We start from the raw sequence: 23604 nt of genomic DNA on the forward strand, positions 1-23604 counted from the left end.
TTGTAGCTTGAAAACCATACGAGCCGAATATAAGTAATATATATGAATTCTTTAAATGAAAAACTGCACTGATATCTTTATAGCGTCTTAACTTTTAAAAACAAAAAATAACCGCAGAAGTCGTCCATTTTTGGTGCCACGACTTCTGAGCAGAATTTTGTGCCAAACGATACACTTTATGCGTTCCATATTTCGTCATGATACAAAGAATAAACTAATTTACCCATTTTGAACAGTATTTTTAGCGAATTTGACAATTCAAGCTTGTTTTCAGTTAACTTTTCTTAAGCGATCGATATTCCCCCATTTTTCTCTACATTAGAACCAATCATTATGTGATTGATTCTCCTTCGGCTTTAATTTTATCGATAAATATGAAAATGTGCGTTGCTTCCCACTAACAAAGAATTTTCAAATGAAATCCCATATCTTACATAGTATGATGCTGTTGTTCTAAGTTTGACGTAAGTTTTCTGCATCAATCAATGTATTGGGAATACTGTTGACGGAATAAAGCTTATATAGCAGGTATTCTTTTTAATATTGAAGAATGAACAAAAGGTTCGTGCAATTATTGTGTCTTTTCAGATCATAAATATGTATTTATTCCTCAATATTTATATTGGCCCCGTCAAAGTAGTCCCCATTAACGATAATACATTTTTGTCAACGATTTTCCCAATCCTTGAAACATTTTTGCAATTCACTTCGTTGTATGCTTCTTTGTTCGCACAACGTTTTTCGTTTTATGTCTTTGATATCATATCTGGCGAATAATAGCTCTATCATATCCATTTATATTGATATGGCGGTAGTTGAGAGATCATAAAAGATCTTTACCGAAAAGTTTCGAACGAGTAACGACGCGTGAGCACGACATCACAAGGCTACAACTTCCTTAATAGAAAACAAAATCTGAGGTATGTAATCGATCAATCTGAATAAGCAAACCGAAGTAGGTCACAAACAAGTGAATCAACAACATAAAATAATCGCCTTTTCAATCGGCACTTTCTAGACCGGAAAATTACAAAATTGCACGGACTTTTTGATCACAAGATCGTATCGTTCAGAATGTGGGAAGGGTCATTATGAATTTTGAAAATCTTTCAATTCGTCGTTAGTAGTTGCTAAAACCTAGGGAAATAGCTTTTTAAAGTATTGAACTGGTCTAAAGTCCGCATATTGAAGCTCGCAAAGGCTGCCGCTTTAATGAATTTTGATTTCTTTGATCTTTGGTATCCTAGAAGCTAATTATCGGCTCAAGTTGAAATTTTATTGTAATTGATGCCTCGTCATGAGGTATCATTTGGCAGAAAATTCCGTTCCAAAATCGTGGCACCAATATAATCTCAAATAATTCCTTCTTTTTTGGATTATTCGTTTATCGTGCCGTGATACTCAACGGTAGCACCAATAAAGGGATTTCTAGTCACCCTATTTCTAACTTTGAAACTAATTTATATTCCGCCAAAAATACTATTATTTTTGGGTGTCCGTACATTTTTGTAGTGTGTGTGTGTGTGTTAGTTATACGTAGTCGCATAAACTACGAGATCATTAGCGACTATTTTAGGTTATACAGTCAAATGCATCATCATGGTACTCGCGTACACTAAATACTCTAGAGGCTCTAATACTCTAAGCTACATAGATATCTCTTTGTTCGCTCCAAGATACTAGTAGCTTAACGCCTTATGTGCGTATTCGTAGCGTGGGCAACGATGACTTTTAGCATACGGAGGATGCTTACGAGTTAGCGTAACTAATAATATGTTTGTATAACTTATTTCGATATAGCTGAAATTATGGAAAGTATAAAACACTTGCGAGATAATCAGAGGAACCGAAAGAATATTGTTATTTTTCCAAAATTACTTTTATCTTAAGATACAAAGCATCGTGCAGACTGAAAGTCTGTTAATCGTAAATCATATAACTAGTAGTCAACTAGTAGTATGAGTTAACTTGCTTTCGTTCTTCTTATAAATAATCATGAGTGCGTATTTATTTATTTTTCCTTTTAAACTTCTCGTTGTTTTTTTAGTAAAGTATACAACACACGAATGATCGCGATATCAATGTTTATTTATACATACGTAATATACATTATAATAAAATGTAAAATAAAACGTATTCCTCCCCTTCTTCCTTTACCATAATTCTTTTATTTCATCATTTTCTTTGCACCTTTGTCGGTATACATAAAAATAGTACACTTATAAAAGTTACTTGTATTACGTGCAAAGAAATAACGTATAATAAACGAAATTGAAGGACGTAGAAAATACAAGTCCACTAAAATTAGCAGTAGTCTTTTCATATTAGGATTTATAAAGCGACATTCTAGTACATGATGTTCGTGGCAGGCATTTAGAACAAGGTCAATATGATCAGTAGATTAGAACGATATTAGACAACACAACATAGAAAGTATATTTAATACTTTGATGCACAACTCGAAATGTCGTTTATGACACGAGATCTTACGAAATTGCATAAATTCAGTAAACAACCTCCTAATAATGTTTTCATAAGAATCTTATTTTAGCTATCGATATTTTGAAATGCACAATTTTAATTAGAAGTATTTTAAGATCATTGTATCGAAACTTAATCACTTGTTATGAATTTGAAATTACAACGACAAATCTCAATCAGTTTTCTTATATTTAAAACACAATAGAATAATATTGAGAATGCTATTGTAAAGATTGAATAAACTGAATTTACGGAAATGCACACGCATTCAGATATCGCATGTCAGAAATTTATCAAGGATTATCGCTTACGGTTGTAAAAGTCTTCTTTCGTCTATGTTGTATTGTTCCAATTTATTACACATGAGCTTCCGGTAGCTAGTACATGTCTCATCTCGATCAGTATCTTCTGTAGGGCTCTTCTTCTTCAGGATGGGCCGCGTTATGAGCCAAAGCACGTTGTATCGCTACTGGAATCGGTGGTGGTGTTGGCAAATGAGCACCGTTAGGTTGAAAACCATTCTCGTCAGCAGTGTAAGTAACCAAAATCGGTGTACCATCTGGTGCAGTATAACTAAATTGTCCTCGTACAGATTCAATTTGATTTGGTCCAATAAACTTTGGAACGCCTTGTTCTGCTACGGATATACCATTTTCTGTATCGTAACTATAACAATGTACATAGATAATTTAGAAACCTTTCCATACCGTGTTTTATCGTGCTATATAGAAAAAAAAAATGATGCAATTTTTTCGTATAATATAATAATATTATTATGATACTACAAATATTCATTTTCTAGTTTTGTGATTTGTAATTTATCGTGTATATTATAAATAAAATTTTATGTTGCTCTATAATCTTATTTCGCTACAACAAATGTATTTCGTTATAACTATATTGTAGTTTATATTGGTATACTTCCGAAAGAAAAGAAAGGAAAAGGTCGATTGTTATAAATATAAATTTATATTAAAGATAAGTAGAAAGTAAAAAACAAAACTTTTTCATACAACGCTTCGTTTCTGAGAAAATCAAGTTTAAAGATTTGTGAAGTATACTTTAACTTGACCAAATGCCGATTAGGTATGAGTGGATAATTAATAGGAGGTTATTATACATGTGAAAATAAGTAAAAAATGTAAAATGTAAAACAGATTCGTTATAAAGAGATCGATACTGGTTATTTTTGGAAGGGTTGTCGTTTTGTAAAAGTACCACCTCCAAAATGCAAGACAAAGTTGGTAGTTGGCCCGATTCGTTAAACATTATATGACACAGGAGAGGCCAAGTTCTAGGCGCGATCTTCGGATTGTACATTGTACGTACAGTAAGTAGACAGCGGCTACCAAGTAGGTAGGTAGGTAGGTAAGTAGGTAGGTCGATCGTAATTATTCTATTGTGTAATGTATTATTGCTAACTGCGCAGCCGACTAACACGAATGATTAACATCAAAGCTAATTATATATCTTTTCACAGCTGAATATCCTGTAAGTCCTTCCTTTCCTTCTTTTTCACTTCTCTGTTTACGCTTCCGTACTCCTCATTTTAAATTTGTATTTGTTCGTGCGTCGCATTTAACACAACAACCTATGGAACAACCTAATTGATATTGGAAAATTATATTATATATTTTTTTCAGAATTCATGTACTATCTTCGTGTGTCATATTTATCAATTGAAATAATTATTTTCTTTAAATTACTAGCACAACAAAGATAAATAACGTATTAATAAGATAAAATATTAATAAACATCTACTTCCAAATATTATTAAATTCTAATATTTTTAAGTAAAAATCTATGAATTAATACATACAATATATAAGGTTTCTATAAGTGAGGAGAGAACACACAGAATTTGATAGAATTTAGATTACAAATTGATATTTTTAAATATTATGATAATCAAAGGAACTAATTTAGTATTTTAATAACAAGAATATTTTAAGAGTGAGAATATAATAGAATATACAACTTGTATATACAAGTATGTATATATGTATAATATTAAAAATAATATTGAAGCAATTAAATACAAAGATCGATATTTTTACAGTCAAAAGTTTTATATTCAAGGAACAAAGAGAATAATATTTCAACGTTAATTCCAATAATTTTAAACAGCTACGTTAAAGATATCTAAATTCATGAACGTTTTATCACAAGATTAGTTAGACTAATTATAATAATTATATTTATATGTAGATTTACAAGGACATTGTATGATATTTATGATAGATATATAGAAGTTCCTAACCCACTTAAGGAATCAAAATTATTAGAGTGTTTTACGAGAATAGATGTGAACTTGACCTTAGATTTGTTCATGACCTTAACGTATTTAATTATGGTTGGGAAAATCCAAGTGCAATAGAAAGTTAAGTTATTACACAAACCGCCAAATACCGGTTAACTGTGTAAAATTTGCTGTAGTCCTCCGAATCAAAGTTATCGTTTACGCTATATTTTGCATTAACGGATGCACATATTTGTAACGTAAAATCGACAAGACTAAACCATTAACAACATATTCTATTCCTGAATTAGTTAGAAAATACATCCTGAAATTTGTTACTATCTGTCTAACCCGAACATAATGTTGTAATGCAGAATGTAACAAAAACTGTTAGGGACGTACCCGAGATGCGCACATTTACATAATTACTTCGTGAAAATCAAACTTTAGCGTGGGAGATAGAACGAATATAATAGATAGGATACGTAGGCAGACGTTTCTACAATATCTTCAAACGTACAAGTTTTATAACTTCATAATAGTAGTTACCGATTTTTATATGCGTAGCAAGATATTGCTGTAATATTATCATAGAATCAAAGGAATATGAATATCGCGTATGTTTAATTAATCATAAGAAGAAAGATGCTTGCGAGAGGTAAAAATTCAGTAAGTATAAAATTATACTTTTTGCATCTCTCTCTCTCTCTCTCTCTCTATTATTCTTAATGATATGTACGTAAGTTTGTACATTTTTGATGTATTTTTCATATGTACGAATTAATATCATTAAAATGAGACACGCATTAACGCAATATTTCATTTGCTACTTTCTTCAAACAACTTACATTATCGAATTCTATTTTCGAACGGTGTACGTACTGTTTCTTCCACGTAGACTTTACGTTTCTAGTGAAAGTTATGAAATATAAAGTAGTTGATATATTTATAACATTATGACAAATCATTGGTTGGTCCTGGTAATAAAATAAGGTAACAGGAATGCAGAGCCTATAATAGACTTCAAACAAAGAATGACGTGAACAGATGACAAAGTGTTTTTAGGATTGAGATTATAAGCGAGCCTCTTCGAGCGTGTCGAGATTGCATTTGAGGAAACGTACCTCGACGACGCTTATCGTTCTGTCGACGTTCAGGACGATGTGGAAGGACGATCTCACCTGTAGGAATACGATCCATCGGGAGAAGAATCTTGTGACTGTCGTAATATAGCGAAACGTCGACCGTAGTAGTCAGGGTTGTACGGATATCTGTTGAATTGTGCACAGACCATCGTTGTGAAACCTAAAAAAACCTAAGAGAGAACGTAAATGAACTTAAGTGCCTTTTAAAGCTGTCTGTTTTAAATTGGACCACTTGTTTCCATCTTATTTACACTAGGTATTCGATATGTTAGTTTTTATAAAATAAACAATCTATTATACCTAAAGGTTATATTTTTCCTTAAGGAGGATGAAACGGTTGATCACGCGCACAAAAATGTGTATAGAAATGAGATTCGGAGGAGACAATTATAATTTAAGAAAAGGTTACGTTTTAAATGTTTCGAAAGAGAAGAAAAAAGATGTCAATTTTAGTTTCCTTATTATACTTTGATTAACAAACTTTAGCGAGGCACAAGACGATTCGTGCGTCCTTGAAAGTACACGAAAAAAATAGATAATCTATCATGTACATACATATGTGTATGTTTAAAAAGTATCGTCTGTCATATTAACTCGACGTAGAAATGATATTTAATGACAAAAGAAAAATATTCTCGATATGAAGGCAATCTCGTATGTGTTTTAATAAAAAGTTGCGACAAAGATATAAACTGTTAAGAAAAGGACGATTAACTTATTTTCAATGCAGCGTGGAATTGATCATTTTTTATTGACATGTTTATAAATTAATATTTAATTTGTCGTATAATTCAGTTGTATATATATTTTTGAGATAAGTGGCAAACTAATTACAGTTTTAATATGAAAATATCTTTGGAGAAGGTGGGAAGAATATTTCTCATTTTGTAATAACATAATAATTAATTTGTAGATATATCTACGTTTTTAATTGACTTTGCTTTTCACATAGAATAGCGTACTTGCCCAACTGCATAGATCGTATATTAATAACAAAGAAGAACTAATAGAATGAATCGCACGTGGGCAGGCAGCTATGTAAGTTATGAATAATTATATGCATCTGATGCGCTGCATCTTCTTTATCGATCTGTTCGTCTAACACTAATTATATTACATTATTAAGGAATTATTATTATTTAATAGAAAATACGTGCACATAAACTGCCGATTTATTTCTGTATTTATTAACTTATTACAGTTATTTAAAATGTATGTCTTTCAAATAGAAGAAAACTCGGTTTCAATCGAATTCAATAAATGCGATGTATGCGATATGCATAAATGTCTGTCTCTCATATGCATCTACACAATTTTAACGTACTTACGAAATTAAGTTAATGACGCGATTAAATTTAATTGTATAATCAAGATTCTAAGTTTGCAAAATAATGTTGCGCCCTTGAGCTTGTGCAATGTACGTGTTAATTTTATAAGTGTTAATTAAATAGTTAATTTTATATTTGAACGTATGTATGTTACATTAAATATAATTATTGTTGTACAATACATGAATCTCTGATTAAATGTAAGTTATCTTTGGTACTGCAACTTTTTATTCATCATATATTGAAATTATTATTGAGATCGTCGAAACAAAACTACGAGACATTTGGAAGAAAGGCGTTTCGAATAAGTCAAAATATACTAAAACATATTTTATAACTCCTATTAAAACAGTATTTTATAATATGTAACATACACTACACGTAATTTATAGTATATTTAGAAAATGATGCGTATTTGGGATCTTTAACGATTCTAACAATTTTTCATAATTTGATCGATGCTGTGGTTGTAATTGCTAAGGAATATGCGAAGAGATAGGAAAATGTTGTTAAAAATGGATGTAGATGAATTTTAAGAAAAAGCAAACAACATTATTCGTTTACGTTTATGTTTGACAGATAAACATATCATTAGATTATTTGTTTTTTAGTGAACTTTAATAACGGCAATGACAGTTTTTTTTAATCGATAGATTCAGAATCGTTAAATGTTTGTAATTGTCAGTTGTTTAGAAAATGTTAAGACAGAACATGTATTAAAGACGTTAGCTATTTGGTTTCATTGTAAAAGTCGTCACAGGAATCGCATTAATTAGTATTACGTAGCTATATTCGGTATATGTTATGCATCCGAGTGTATTTAAAATACGGTATAGCATATTTAATAACTTTAATAACGAACAAAACTTGCGTAACATTTTCCAAATTTCCCCTTGTTACAGTTATAGAGATATTTTTTAAGTATCTTAAGGATTATGTATTTTAGTATTGACTAAGAAATTGAAGATAATGGGATTAGAGTAATACATTGCACTCACAAAAATCTTCATGATGACTACGCAATAGCGAAGGTTGAAAATCCTTAATTAGTCACGAAGCCACCTGGCACGACACGATTTTTGAAAAGTAATATTCAATCACGGTCCACTTTGATCTTGGAAAAGACACGTGATAAGAGTTCGTCCTATCCTGTAGTGCTTAGAAGTACGACATCGGACGGATTACGATGAGGTTTTATAGTCGCCACAGTCCTATGCTTCTACTTCCTTCCCGCCCCGCCACTGATTCAAACAAGTTGAAGGGGAAAGAATATGTTTCATCTATTCGTATAATCTATAAGTAGGGTAGCGATTGCGTTCCTAACGAATATCGTCGATTGGCAAAGTATTTACGCATTTACATATATTTATATACTTTAATTTTGATAATTTATAACAAATGAAGGTTTCTAAGAAAAATATAAAGAAAGATAATAACACGGGGTTACATTTTTGGTAATATGCAATGGAGTTTCGAAACATCAGAAATGACAAATTTCCTATGTTTCGTAAAAACATTTATAACTGCATACGTCCACAGAATGTTGAAGAAATACAAGGAACTGTATTTCTTCTCGATTGTACAATATACGTTGATAATATATTTTTCTTGAATTTATATCAACTGGATTTATTATTTATTGTGGTTACAAATATAAAATCTTGTTAAATCAGTAAAGAAATGTTTCGTCTGCTATATTTATTCATTTAACATATACTCATTAATTTGTCCATTGTTCGATTGGGGTTAGGTTGGGTTAGGACTAAGCTTTTGTAAATATTAAAACTTTTTCAAAATAAACATCGTTTTGCGCATATGTATATTCGTACTCGACGATCAGTTATCGTGCAATTCGATACAAAGTACTATTTGGATACTGAATACCTTTTTCTTAATCTTAAATGAGGAATTGCTTCAATATAGAATACTTGGTTAGAATGTAATAGTATAAATATGCAATGCGTAATGTATAAGTCTATTCGTTAAAGAAGAATAAGCTCAGAGTTACGATAATTGTGATGAAAAGATAAAAATAATTAAATCTATATTAGGACACGTATTTTACAACAAAATACGGTATAAGAGAACCTTGATATAACATCGATATTTAATTGCCGTTGTTTCTAATATAGTTTTTGATAAAAGTTTCAGTCAAATAATTACTACTCTACTGTCCTGTTCCAATAACATTTACCAAGCATTTAAATATCGTTCTGAAAGAGAATTCTAAAAGTAACTGAAGTTTTCAAAAAGAAAAAAAGAAGAAAAGAGAACACACACGTGTGTAACAACGATATATTAAAGATGACTCTGTTAAACATTAAAGGATAGTTCAATCATTGGCTTTAAAACTTGACATCTTATCGAACGATTTGGAAATCTTCCTCCGGTATATAAGATGTATTATATGCATAACAAGTACATGCTTATAGTATCGGTATCGATGCACGAATCTATTATACTTGCATCTATAATTACACACAATTCAATGTAAGGAAATACACGAACGAATGTATTTCGTAAACTTTAAGCGCATCTCGTATGCATATGGATATAAGAGATATAATTTCTACAGTTTAATAGCATTCTTTTCTACTTGGCATTCGACAGTTGTTCCCTTATTAACATTTAAAAAGCTTTTTGCTTGTAAGACCGTCAATTACAGCGGTATGCAAACTGTCTAACTCGTGTAATCTTAATTCTCGCGTGTTCATCTAATAACGATTATTCATGATGCATAGCACAAGAGTTGGAGTAGAGCTTCTAACAGGATAGTAGACGGCCGTCAAATAGGCGTTATTAAATCGGCCAGTTTGCAATGTCTCGTAAGACACGGACCGAGGCGACCTCGGTACAGGATTCAGATCGCCGGATTTGCCACGGATCATCACAGGGCGTATTCCTTTCACTGGTTGCCTGTTACGAGCAGGATGCACGATGCAACGATTCGCTGCACAGCATCGGCGATCCTTGCGACACTCCCTAGGTGGAACACCAACGCATTCTCGTTTATCGTTCCTCGCATCTCGATAGATCGAGATTTCCAGAATTCATCCAACTTACGATTTTCCTTCCCCGCCTCGTCTGCCACAGTGACACTCGTTTATTTCCAATTCTTCCATCTATATAGATACATGGCGAAGAAGCGCAGTAACTGCCATGTTAATTCATTGGAAACTAATAGATAGCTTTGCACATAGCATTTACAAAGGATTCTAAAGATCAAATTGTTCTCATTGTAAAGCGATGCTCTCGTCCTAGTTTCGTTCTATCGAAAATTTCTCAACTATTTTCGGCTATTCGTACATTCTTTAATACTTTTGTCACTTTTACAATGTTATCTTTTAGTTTGATTAGCTTGATTAGTAGCGTATAGAATCAATTGAGCGAAGAAAATAGTTTTGATATTATTTTTAACGAAATTTAAACGTAAACAAGTCAAATATAATACAATATATAGATTAATTATGCTACTTTACAAGATGAAATATATACGCAAATATATGTAGATACAGGATTAACAGGGATTAAATGTGAAAAATATTACATATTAATATATACATTAATAAAATGTAAATATTAAATGTAAAGGTTAAATGTAAAATTGTGTTCAATTAAATCGTTACATATGATTGTTTATTATTATGTATACTGTATGATTTATAAATATAATTCTTTTGTTAATAAAAGGTTGGATATACAAAATTTAACGATAATATTGGTATATCAAATTTTCGGAACTTTACGTAAATACATGCAGATAACAGAAAACATCAAATCTTAAACCAAATTTTTCAAGTCACGTGCTATACACTTTTATATTTATAAGAATGTTACGACTCATCTTAAACGTTATAGTACAGAGTACAGAAAAACACAATTGTTAAACAATAAAGAGTATACAAGTAAGAACGATTTGACACATATTTTAAGTCACAGAACTCTGAAATCTTAGCAGTTGCTTAACAGTTAATCCGCTTTCAAGATGTATCGAATTCTATGGTACACAGACACTTTGTCACTGACTTATAAGCAATGAGACGCAATAGCTGCAATTATACGTTTTATCCTGACTTTATTACACTAACATTTATATTTCAATAGATCTAACAGTAAGTTTCTACGTAATCCTTCAAGTGAGTTTTACGCAATTTACGGTTCTTCATTCAAGAAGATAATCTTATTGGCTCCAAAGTATCTATTCATAGAACACGAATATTTTTAAATCATAGTACCTAATATACGATATGTCACCGAAAGTGAAATTCATTTTACGTAAGTTACATTTTACGTCAATTAAATTAAATTAAGTTTTAAATGAAACTTTTTCGTTCGAATACTTTTGTCGGAAACTTTACAATTTCTGAATTAATTTCTAAAAAGTTAATATGGAAAATAATCAGAAACGGTAAAATATTAATCACTCTATTACTAATTATTTCTATTTGATTCAGTGTGTATTCGTGCACATTGATAAAACGAGTCAGATAACTTTATTTTCTCACTTTTCGACTTTGGAAAGAAATTTTGCTGCGTGGCTGCGCCTACGATATCAATGTACATGTACATCCATACGATACTTTAAAGACAATTACGATATTTCAGAGATTTAAAATATTCGCGAGTCTTACTCAGCCAGTTCCCTTCTCCTTTTTACCATTTCCTCTATTCCTTATTATTCCTGTCTCGATGCTCTTGCCAGCGCATGATCAGCCTTCTGATTAATTGTTTTTAGACTCTGTTAACTCTGTCCTCATTACGTTACCGTATCTGATTCTCGTTATCGTATCATATATTCCTTCTTCAGATACTCTGCTCTACTTTCCTCCCTTAATTCCAGGTGCCCAATGAAACTGTTAATTTCTATAAATTAAAATTATTTATCAAACTTTTCCGAACAATTCCTTCTTTGTTTTAAACTAACTACGTACATTCAAACTTGAACTCTCTTGTAAGAATCCCGTTTTGATAGTTATTTTATCCCCGATTAACAAATATCTTGGAGGATCAGATACCTTCGAACAGATATTTAAGGGTAAAATATAAAAGTTGGAATACTCTTTTAATTAGTACTACTTAATTAGTATAATTTAATTGAAAGCAGGATAAACGTAGATGAGAAAGTCACGTTGTGATTTTTGTGTAGTTACTTTGTTTCATTAACGATAAAAGGAAAACTAACGAGGACAAAAAGTTATGTATACACTCAGAGTTTGCAGTTTAGTTTCGAGAGTAATATGGTTTTCATACTATCTTCATTAATTTCATTTTTGTCAAATTTGGAAGAATCATTATTTCTTAAACTTTTCAATCTCCCTTAAAAATAGAATTTCACCGAACGGTTCAAGGTTTCAACTTTTGATCAATCTGCCGCACGACATTTCCATCAAGTTCGTCCGTGCTATTTTCCAACCTCCTAGTAGCTCCTCGGTTTTATCGCCGTCTTTTTCTACTTAGCGATGAACCTAGTGACTCCTCGCATCGATTTCGTTCATACAGTTTTAACATCTTGCGGCCCCTTGACTCCACGCCAAGTTTATCCGCAAGTGACTCCATCCCAAAGGCTGCCCGATTTGCATCGGATTCTTCCTCGCAAACAATAATCTTAGCACAGTCTGATTTCCTAACCGTATTTCCTAAAATACTCTTCAGCTTCTCGCGCTACTCAAAGTCCTGATAACATTAACGTTACTTTTTTCCAAGCATCTGTTTCGGTTGTGCGGATAAATTGGGAAATGTATTACATAAATTTGATTTATTATTATGGCCGAGAAAATGCTTTTCATTTAAAGGAGCGTAGAAGCAGCTATCAATAATTCTACTTATAACGATGATCAACGATCTTGCAAGTAAAGTTCTTTACCTGTCGAATTGCTTTCATTCGTTTGTCATTCCACAAACATTTGCGCAATTACGAACAATACGACAGCTTATCAATGTATATTATTCCAAATATCTTTAGGATTAGGATCTTTGAAGTATAAATTGTATTTCATTAAAATAGTATTGTAATAGGATATTAGAAAATATTTTCATGCATAAAATTTATATTGCTCGAGCTTTTAGTAAAAAAAAAAGTATGATAAAATGTATGTAGTGAAACTTAGCAATAATGTTTGCAAACCGTATTTACGTTTTATATGTGTTGAAGTGGTCATCACTTCTAAGGAAACTCTACATTTGGTCTTTTAGTTTTCTCAAGCACCGAAGCCATCGACAGCGTATAGACAAAAGACTGGGTCGAAGGCAAACCATAAACGGTACACAGGCAACGTTGGCTTCAGGGTTTTCAGTCATAGGGTAACACTGCTAGCGTGCGAATCTGGATCAGCTCAATTATATTCCGATTTGTATTTACACTTCGGTATTTAAAATATATTTTCTACCTTACAATTTATCCACGCGTTCCTTTGTATTCACATACATCTAATAACCTCAACAATATATATATAATTCTCCGAATTAATATTCACTCCTTTATTCGGTATATTTAGTCTGCCTTATTTATTAAAACGATCTAAAAATTCAGATACATTTTGATGTATTACAGATATAAGAAGAATTAATAACTACAAGGTTTCTTACCTACAAGTTCTTTATACTTATTTAATCAATATTCTCTCTGAATGTTACGTACAAATATCCGATACATATGTCAACGTACCGGCAGAAACTTTTTTTTAACTTTACTTCGTATCCAATATCATTTCAACGTTGTTTAATATAAAATTTTAATATAAAATTATTTGTCATAAATAGATATAGTAGCGAGAGTCGAGTTTCCGTGACGGTAATACGTGTTGATCTTAAGGCCACAGTGGATATCTGGCTTAAGTGTTCCTTCTCCTTTTACAAAAAAGGTTCCAACATGGATATTTCCGGTAGCAGGAGCATTCATCCATAATGTCTGAAAAAGCAGCAAACCTGATAAACAAGCAACAAGTTTCGTATTGAAGAATCGCACAACAGGAAAAGAAGGCAAACTGTCGTTATCGCGATGAAGCAGAAGTTGAGAATATGTTATCCATTTAAAGAATATGTAACGATATGTAAGAATATGAAACGCATAGATTCCTAAGCGTAAATTGGAACACTCTGGAAGTAAAGTCTTTAGTAACGAAAATTAAATGTATTATTATGGAACAGTGAAAGTAGGTAGCGTAATCTAAAGAAAATTAGCGGAATTTGATATAAATATATAATCTAAAATCTTGACTATAGGAACTGGATAGGATGATGTAGGTTTTTGTTACGTTTACGGCTTTAGAAGGCAAGTTTACATCGAGCGAGGTAATGTCGGTAAGTTAGCGGAATCAACATTAGTTGTATATGTAAACGTAAAATATTGCATATAATATAACATTTATGAAGGAAAAAGCTGACTTGTTTTTTATGCAAAGAAGAAGGCCACCTGGGCAAACTCTAAAAATATGCAACCCAACACTCGTTCGAGCGCATCCGTTAGCATCTACAGTGATCTGAAAATAAAAATAGTTCATCGATATTGCAACATCGTACTAATATACAAGAAAGGGATTTTCCTGCATTTCTTTTACCGCATCTACGTTTCTTTATCTATTTAATACCTCACCGGCAACTAACGCTGAACGTTCAACTACAGCCAGTTAAATGCCATTTTGAAGAATAAATTTATTTGATAATAAGCTTTGAAAATGTCATACAATCTCTCGCTGAAGCTAATGATAATCCGAGCATAATGAACGTTGCTTTCAAGTTTCCTAAAGATATGTATACCCACACTTATCGAAGCACTCAGATTAGTCTATGTCCATGCAGAAAATAAAAGTTCGAAGAATTGCAAAAAAACTTGACAACCAAGTCACGGTACAAGCGAAAATTTCTCGTCTTTGGAAGAATGATTTCTAGCATCTTAAGCATATTCGCTCGAATACAACAAGTGTCAATGAACGTAAAGGAAAATTAAATAGAATCCTTATAAAAAAAAATCGATATATTTGTTTTCGTAGAATCCTTCCTTGAACCAAGGCAAATAATGAACTTTACAGGATAGGAAGAGGTATTTTAATCTTAATTAAAAAAAATTATGCGTCTAAATAAATGAAAAGTATTAGTAATATTTTCTTTCTTAAGACATCAACGAAACGATTCTCATCGCTTTAAATTAAGCAAGCTAATGTAATATAAAATATAAAAATGGATTTTTCATTATTAATTAAATTTATTTTCGTAATGAAAATGGCAGATAATATCGAAACGAATTCAGTAATATGTATTAAAATATGTATTATACGACCTTTAAAGAAAGTCACATTTTAATACTATTTTAATACTAACAAGTACTATATTTGTATCAGTATTATCCAGAACTTTCTTTATGGAAAAAGTTTCTCGGTTTAAAAATTTAAACGTAGCCTTGATATTTCGAAAAATACTAACGATAGAAAGAAGTCTATTTCGCGCTGCCCTTTGAAGCACAGCGTTCATCTCAAATAATTTTCGCTATAATTTGGTTATTTTGACGAGATGTACAGTATGCATCAAAATGATAGGTCGCTTAATATTTTACTATATTTCTGAATATATACGTAAGAAAATACATTATTACGTGCATATCCCGTTATATGTAAGCATACCGAAAATAGCTTTCCTAGAACGTGTTTCACAAAAGTTATGGGAACGAATGTAAAAGGAAGTTACAATCGGTATGACAAAATGATGACGCACGTGAAACGTTTGTGCATATTAAATTTCTTATTAGCTGCTATCGAGACGCCTACGAAAGCAGTAGTATGCAGCAGATACGTAAGCAGCGTTGTAGCGTATTGTTTGCCAATTTATTCCAAAAATGGGTCGGAAAAAGCTTTAAATAAAAGCGTATTTCTCTGTCGAATTTAAAAGTTCGTATCTCGATAGCGGGTGGTACGAAAGATACAAGTTTGTAATTTTTTTGAAAACGTCTCAGTATCAACCGTAGGAACATGTAATAAGATATACAGGTTCTTCTTTGAAAATTTTAATGTACTCTCTGTAAGACTTTTCATCGTAAGGTTGAATGGAGAAGAATATATTATATATTTATTTTTCGAGATATTTGAACGTTTTCATATAAACTGGACACGTTACATTCAGAAGCGAAGAAAAATATTGAGTAGGTTATTATTGCATGTATTACCGTATTATTGTATATATGTACATCGTGTCATTTAAATATCGTATAATTTTTCTGCCTCCTAAACTCTTTAGTTCCGAGAAATATTATACATGCAAGAAACATAGCAGAGGAATGTAAAGCCTTAGACTTATCGATTATCTGTATTGTTCATCGGGTGAAGATGGGTGGGCCGAGAAACCACAAATCTCATGCTGAGGCGTGATATGACCTCTCAGTTATGCTATGCATTAGCTAAGAAGAGCACACCGCCGTACATAATTTGCCGTCGGATCAACGCTCACCATCCTCTACCGCATTAACGTCTTAGAACATCTATTATTATTATAAAACGTCGCTTCTCCAGTTATTCGTACTGCAAACACACGTCTCTTTGATATAATTGTTTCAGTATAGTTTCTTCTAATCTGATCAAAGAACCATTAACGTTATTTGAAACAGCGACATTTAAGCACTTGGTGGGAGCATTGAGTATAGTTGTAAAATGAAAAATATATGTATACATGTACTATACATGTAGGTATACAGGGTGGCACGCGTAACGCGACTCAGTATTCTTCTGCCATTTCCGGCCATGTAACGAACAATGTTTACTTTAATAGTACTGAGTGTACTATGAATGACGGTGAAACAAATTTCGAAAGTACTTTGTTCTCATAGCGAAACCAAAGTCACTTTGGGTAAAGAGAACCATACTTGTCCATTTTCAAGAGATTGCAGGGAACTTTGCAACAAATTCAAAAAGCATATTACATAATACTTTTATTAACTCGATACCAGATTTACGATACGCTCTGTTCTAATGCTTGTTCAAATTGCATATCGCCTCCCGCGATACGATATTCTGTTCTTTTGCACTAGCTCGAATGAACTGTTGTTGTTGGAGTGACTGAAAGTAAACACTATACTCGACACGCTGTAATAATTCTCCCTTTTTGAAATGTAAGTAATTCTGAAATGAATCAACGAGTGAAACGTTATTTCAAAAACTGTAAACCTAGTATTCAATTAACAAAGATATTACGCAATATGCTGTTTGAATTTGTCACAAAATCCTCTACAATATCACGAGTAAAAAGCGTATATAAAACAAAGTATTTTCGGAATCTTTTTATCGTTATTCGTAGTAAACTCGACGCCATTAAAGTACCGTTCAAAACATTTTTTGTTGCAAGACCGCAACTGGTAGAAAAATTACACAACACCTGTTTTAATTGCCCAAAGTAATGTGTTACTCTTTGTGAATTTGAAACGTGAATTTTTGCGAAACGCTTGCCCGTTCTGTGTACGATAGGAAACGGTATAAACTGGCAGTTTGCCGAATTAAAAATTTAATATTATCTTGACACATTCAAAAGTGTTTTACCGGTTTTAAAGTAAAATAAAGCGTGAAAAATATCGGTAAACAGCAGTAAAAGAGCTGAATGTTTATTTTAACTTGACTTTTATTTGTATGAATTTAACAAAGGAACTGATTCTTTGGTTCGAATGCGGAATTTACTCCTCTACCTTTTTACCACTCATTCTTCATCGCATCATGCACATAATATACTTTCTTCGTACTTTATACGTATACTGACTAACTAACAGTTAGTAGTCGATCATCTTATCACAGAGACTACTTGGCACGCTAAGGAAAATATGAATCTTCTCCATGTGTTACCTAACTTAGCCTAGCTAATCATCACATAAAGTACTAACTTGTTACATTTAGGAGTTTGAAGCGGTACATAAAATTGATATCTGAGGTGTTCCTTTTAAAGGCACTTAATTGGCTATACCTGTTGAGAAAACAAACAGGCTGTTCACCAGATTTTTTTTTTTTTTTTAGTAGATTATTTACAATCAATTCTCACACAGAATTTTAAGTACATTACTTTGGCGTGGTACTGTAACTTGTAATTATAAATTATAAAAGTTTATAGTATGTTTGATTCTAATTGAATCTAATGTCTAAAAAAATTTTTAGTCTGCGGATCTGATCCGTCGTGTTAAGTAATTGGGTAACTAATGGGTTTTAGTGGTTGTTAACTCTTATATTATATCTGTTTCTGAACTTGGATATTTCTTCTTTGACTGTGAGTATCTTAATATCGCGATGTATCGTTTCGTTGGTAACGTATCAAGGTGCATCTATTAAGGATCTTAGAGTTTTTGATTTGAATCGTTGGAAATTTTCTACGTTGGAGTTGCTCGCTGTTCCCCATAGTTGGATCCCATAGGTCCAAACAGGTTTTAATATGGCTTTGTATAGCATTAGTTCATTAGATGTGTGTAAGAATGGTTAGGACTGTTTCACAAAGATAGCGTCATTTCGGCAACGAAATCGAAAACTTGAAAGAGCTATTCAACGCGACAAAATATAATTTTTTATTTGGTTGTACGTTAATTTGTATTATTACACTTTACTCTATAGAAGGATAGCTTAATTAATCCTTCTAATACAAGTTTAAACAATTTTTTTATAATCTCTTTTGGTTTGGCTTCTCCGTTTTTTATTTTCATGTGTATGTATGTGAATATTGTAATATACAGTGATCAATAATTTGTGTGGAAAATGTGTGTGGTTCATGCAAGACGGTACGACCACATTTGGTAACATTTCAAGAATACTTAACGCGTATGTGATTTTTCAGTGTACTGCGTACAGGACGATCGCGGTGTGTGTGTGTGTGTGTGTGAAAATTATATAAACATTATTTATATGTGTTATTATTTATTAATTATTTATAGAGGTAAAGGATCAGAGGAAACATTAATCTTCTCTACTCGAAAACTCCATTAGTCGGTTTTCAGTAAGTATAACGTTTAATCTACGATTTTTCTTACAAAACGTCGCGCAGGATAGTATACGTTTTATGGCATAATAATCGTAATCTTCTCTGCGACCTGCACGAGGTAAGTTGTTGCCTACGTATCGTTCGATACGAGGATCGATGCGCACCCGCTGTTCAGGTTGACGTACTTTCGATCGTGTAGAAAGGTTTGCTTGCGCACAGGCGTATCTCGGCTGATCTTTAATTGCCAGTAACTGAGGAATAAAGTCGAAAACACAATTTTTTAATTCTTAATTTTCATCTTATTCTGGCTTCAAAAACCACCCCTTGAATGTTTTTACACCTGTAGTCAAACTCTCAGTATAATTACGTATTTAAAGTTTAAGCAGGTTGTCCGTATTCTAAAAGTCTAAAGAATATATCTTTCAGCTCTTATTTTTATTTTATTTTATTTTTATTTCTATTTTCTATATTTCATTTTTTTATTCTTTATTTTATTTTTTATTTCCGTAAGTTTACAGTAGTACATAACATATAATCTGTATTAAAGCGGTATACAAGCAAGTAACGACAGGAGCGATGCATTATAACAAAATATAGAAAGAAGTGCAATTCCAAGAGCAAGTTGCGTATATGAGGAGTAAGTTAATGTGAATAGCGCTTGTAATAGAAAGTGTAATTTCTACTTAGCAGAATGAGCTAAAGAGCTGCTTTACGAAGGTATAAAGTATGTGGAGTGAGGAGTGATAACTGAGAATATAAAAGCAGAAGATTTTTGGAAACGTCACCTTTTGGTGCAAATAATATTTATTACACTCAAAGAAAAGTTAACAAACAAAGAGGATTATTCGCTTAACTAAAAACCGACGCGCGTGAGATCTTTGGAATACGAGAATTTGGCCACATGTACAAGGCCAAAGTACAGAAAAGATATAAAAATAATCACGATAAGAATCTTCCTCTTTTCTGGTTCTAGCTATGTTAATGTAAGGAAGAGTCTGTGATAAAGGAAATAAAAACGATTGAATTTGCAATCACGTGTATTTCCAATTGCCGCATATGATATACAGTATATGATATACCGTTAGAGAGGAAATGACTAGTGCTGCATAATGCGGATAATACTGGAAGCTAATCCACGCTAGCATATACAAGAACCTATCGAGTTAGGGATCTGCTCTGTTTGGTTGCACGCTGATATAAACAAGAACTTTTAGTTCCACGCTACAAGAATCTATTTAATTATATGGCTATACGGAAAAGTTGGCATCTACTTATATTCAAAATAGACACTTGTGAGAATAATAAAATAATTAAGCTAATCGCAAATTACCTAAGGAAGAAAAATTGATTGCACACTATGTTTTTAGAGAAGGAAAGCGAATATTGCCTTTCAAACGGTAACGGATGTTACATCAGTGGAATGATGCAATAATTTTAATATATTTCCCGTACAATATTTAGGTACAACATCAATCATTGACACTCGATAGTTTTATAATATACAGTTAGCGGATTCTTTGGTTTGCGAGAGTAGGCGAAAACTGCCACGCCGTTGAAAAAGCGAGCATCGCAAGGCGCACGGCTCTCCGCAGTTATCAAATCTGTCGCACATGATTCGTTCCACTAGAAACAATAAATAGATCTGGTACTTTTCAACGAGTCAGACGTAATTATATAAAGTAGTTACCATTTACGATTAAAATTTACTACCTGTCATTTATTGTTCGTTTATTAAATTTGCTTTTTTGTAAATTAGAATGTCTTGGAAGTGTTAGAAGTCACAAATGAAAAAATCATTAAAATGTTAGATTTTAGGTTTTGTCAAATATTAACAAGCAAATACATGTACTTTTTCATCATGATCATACAGACTGTTTAACGTTAATTGTATATTTCTTGTTTATTTATTGTTTATTCTTTCTTTATTATTCGCCATTCGAATAAATTTTGGTTGCTAATCGTAACAAGGTTATAAACTGGTAAGCAGAAACAATAGCGATCAGCCGATTGGGGCATGAACTAAAAGAGGAAAAGTTTTTTTTTTTTTTAGTTTATTTTTGTTTTTAAAATTTCTCCAGGAGGACATTTGGTAAAGTATTATATCTTAGTGATTAGGGAAAAAATATAGCATGTGGGTGGCTACCCCCAGTGGGGTGCCATCTTCGTGTTTGCTAGGTTATATCTTTTATGTAGAGAGGAAAAGTGTACTGTAATCTTTGTATCGGCTGTCCGGGCCTTTGTTCGTTCCAGGAATTTTAAATAATTTCGCGACAATCTTGACGAAACTCATCTTCCTTACCGCATTTGAAGTATTTTACTGTGAACGTTGGCTTCGATAGACGAGATGGCAATGTTTTCTCAATGTTTGATGGTGCCGAACACCTGTAACGCCGAACGACTAATACGTTTTCGAAAAGTAACACGTTTTGCCTTCGGCTGTAAAAATATTACGTTAAATAGGTTGGCTAACATTCTACCGCAGGAATAAGAAGCTAAAGGTTTCTTGTAATTAAAGTACATACATCTTTGGTGAAAGAAGTGGATTCAATCAAATATAAATAAACATAAACTAATATATTTAATTAACGATATTACTATAAAATTGAGTAAAATACTTTCAAGATAAGATCTTTAAACGCCAGTGCTGCTGAATCTCCTATTTTCTTTTTAATAATAGTGGAATTTTATGTTGAAATTTTTTTAAATTTTCATCTCCATACTGTTCTCATTCGAATCTTTGCACAATGGATAAAACGTGCAAATTTTCGCCGCAATATCCGAAATATGCTGGTTATCGCTGGAAACGATGAAATGGGTTTCAATTTTGTGATAAATTGAAACGTGCTCGTATTCGCAAAACAAAAAGAATATACTACTTTTGATACACACGTCGATAGAAACTTACAAGAGAACATCTCCAACTCGTAAATTTAGAAAATTATGAAATCTTGGGGACGTGTAGAACATATGTAAATACGAATTTATAACGCGATTTCGTTTGTTGCTCAAATTCCCTCTGAGAGAGTAAAATTGGTCTCTGAAAATTTAGCTACATTTCGATTTTGTTATAAAGCGCAAAATATGAGAGAGAGAAAAAAAAGGTTTTCAGGTAAAAGTTACTTCTCTTAATTAGGACGGTAATTTGATAAAAGATTTATGAATTGTTTACATAATTAGGAAAAGCTATAAAAAGAAATAGTTATATAATACATAAGATTCTAAAGTTCTTCGATTTCCTGCTCCTCGGAACGTGACCCTGGGTCTAGACTGAGTGGAGGCGATGAACAACAGTCAATGAACGTTCGCGCCGCCTTTTGAGCTTGGAACGGGAGTGTCGTCCGGTCCCATCGTGCGATGACCCGGTGTGAACTGGTGATCCGGTGGCGAGCCGTCGCAGTCTCTTCTTGCTGAGAGGCATGCACAGAGCGGTGTTACGAGGGGATACCGAACGGTGTCCTATGCAGCGGCGACTGACCTGGCGGTGTTGTTCCCGTTCGAGCTTCAGACTCTGGTACTCAGGTGTACGAGCGTCTGAGGGACGTAGGATCGGGAGTTGATCCTGCCAGGCGGGCGGTCTAGAACGTCCGGAAAGCCTGGGAGCAGTGGCGATTCCAGCTAGTTAGCGAAGCGGGTGGCACGGGCCACTGGGTGGTGGGGACGATACTTTTGAGTTGGGAGAACTGGTGGGAACCCGCTCACCTTTCGGATGACCCAGGTGACGGGACTCTGCCACCACTGCGGCGAAGGCAAGGACACCGCGCAGCAGAAGTGCTGCGTTACCCCTTGCACATCGTCATTGGCGAGAGTTTAAACTAACAATTTTGAACTAACAGAAATATGTAATATGTAATTACACATTACAGTATCTTACTACACTATCTATTCTGTTTCACTGGGATTGTCTACTTGTCGCCTTTACTTTTGATGCACGCACGGCACAGCGAACAGTAGTCAGACAATGTGAAACAATTGCCGGAATGTTAAGCTTTAGAATATAGCAAGTGTTCGAGGTTGTGCAACTATAGTAACATCTATTTTATAATGAAGCGATTAAGAGTGAAATAGAAAAAGAAGGAAATTATACTAGATCTGTTGAGTTTTCTAAAATCTATTTTTCGTTTTATAACGATGACGTATGAATAGATAAAAATGAACTTTTATAAATATAGAATACGTAGGTAATGTATGAACGTGAAACGTAATTGTTGGAAAGGTATTTTATCTATAGCAATTTCAAATTCAAGATACTTTTTTTTATTATTCATTCTACATTAGCAAGTGCTGTTCCAGCACAATGACGGCTAGTTTCATTTGGAGCCTAATTATGCAAAAGTGTGTAACAACTCGCACTTGTGTTTCTCCACTTTAATTTAAAATCGTATACCTGTTCTAGTTATATGTACGTTATACACGTAATTCTTGTTATATGTATATGTATTTAAAGCAAAGAACGATAAGGAGTAATGCCTTTGTCATAAG

The 23604-nt window shown here is 32.7% G+C and overlaps 1 protein-coding gene across 1 annotated transcript; it reads right to left on the reverse strand.

Annotated features, from left to right (window-relative positions):
* Window positions 1-2067: 2067 nt before the first annotated feature.
* Window positions 2068-8386, reverse strand: LOC132911125 (endocuticle structural glycoprotein SgAbd-1-like). The gene is made up of 3 exons (XM_060967524.1): window positions 8193-8386; window positions 5903-6036; window positions 2068-3147 (listed from the first exon to the last, which is right to left on the reverse strand). Exons 1-3 carry the CDS (start codon window positions 8202-8204, stop codon window positions 2880-2882), a joined length of 414 nt encoding a protein of 137 aa, XP_060823507.1. The 5' UTR covers window positions 8205-8386; the 3' UTR covers window positions 2068-2879.
* Window positions 8387-23604: the final 15218 nt, after the last annotated feature.

The sequence above is a fragment of the Bombus pascuorum genome, chromosome 10 (assembly GCF_905332965.1).
Source record: "Bombus pascuorum chromosome 10, iyBomPasc1.1, whole genome shotgun sequence".
NCBI classification, from domain to species: Eukaryota; Metazoa; Arthropoda; class Insecta; order Hymenoptera; family Apidae; genus Bombus; species Bombus pascuorum.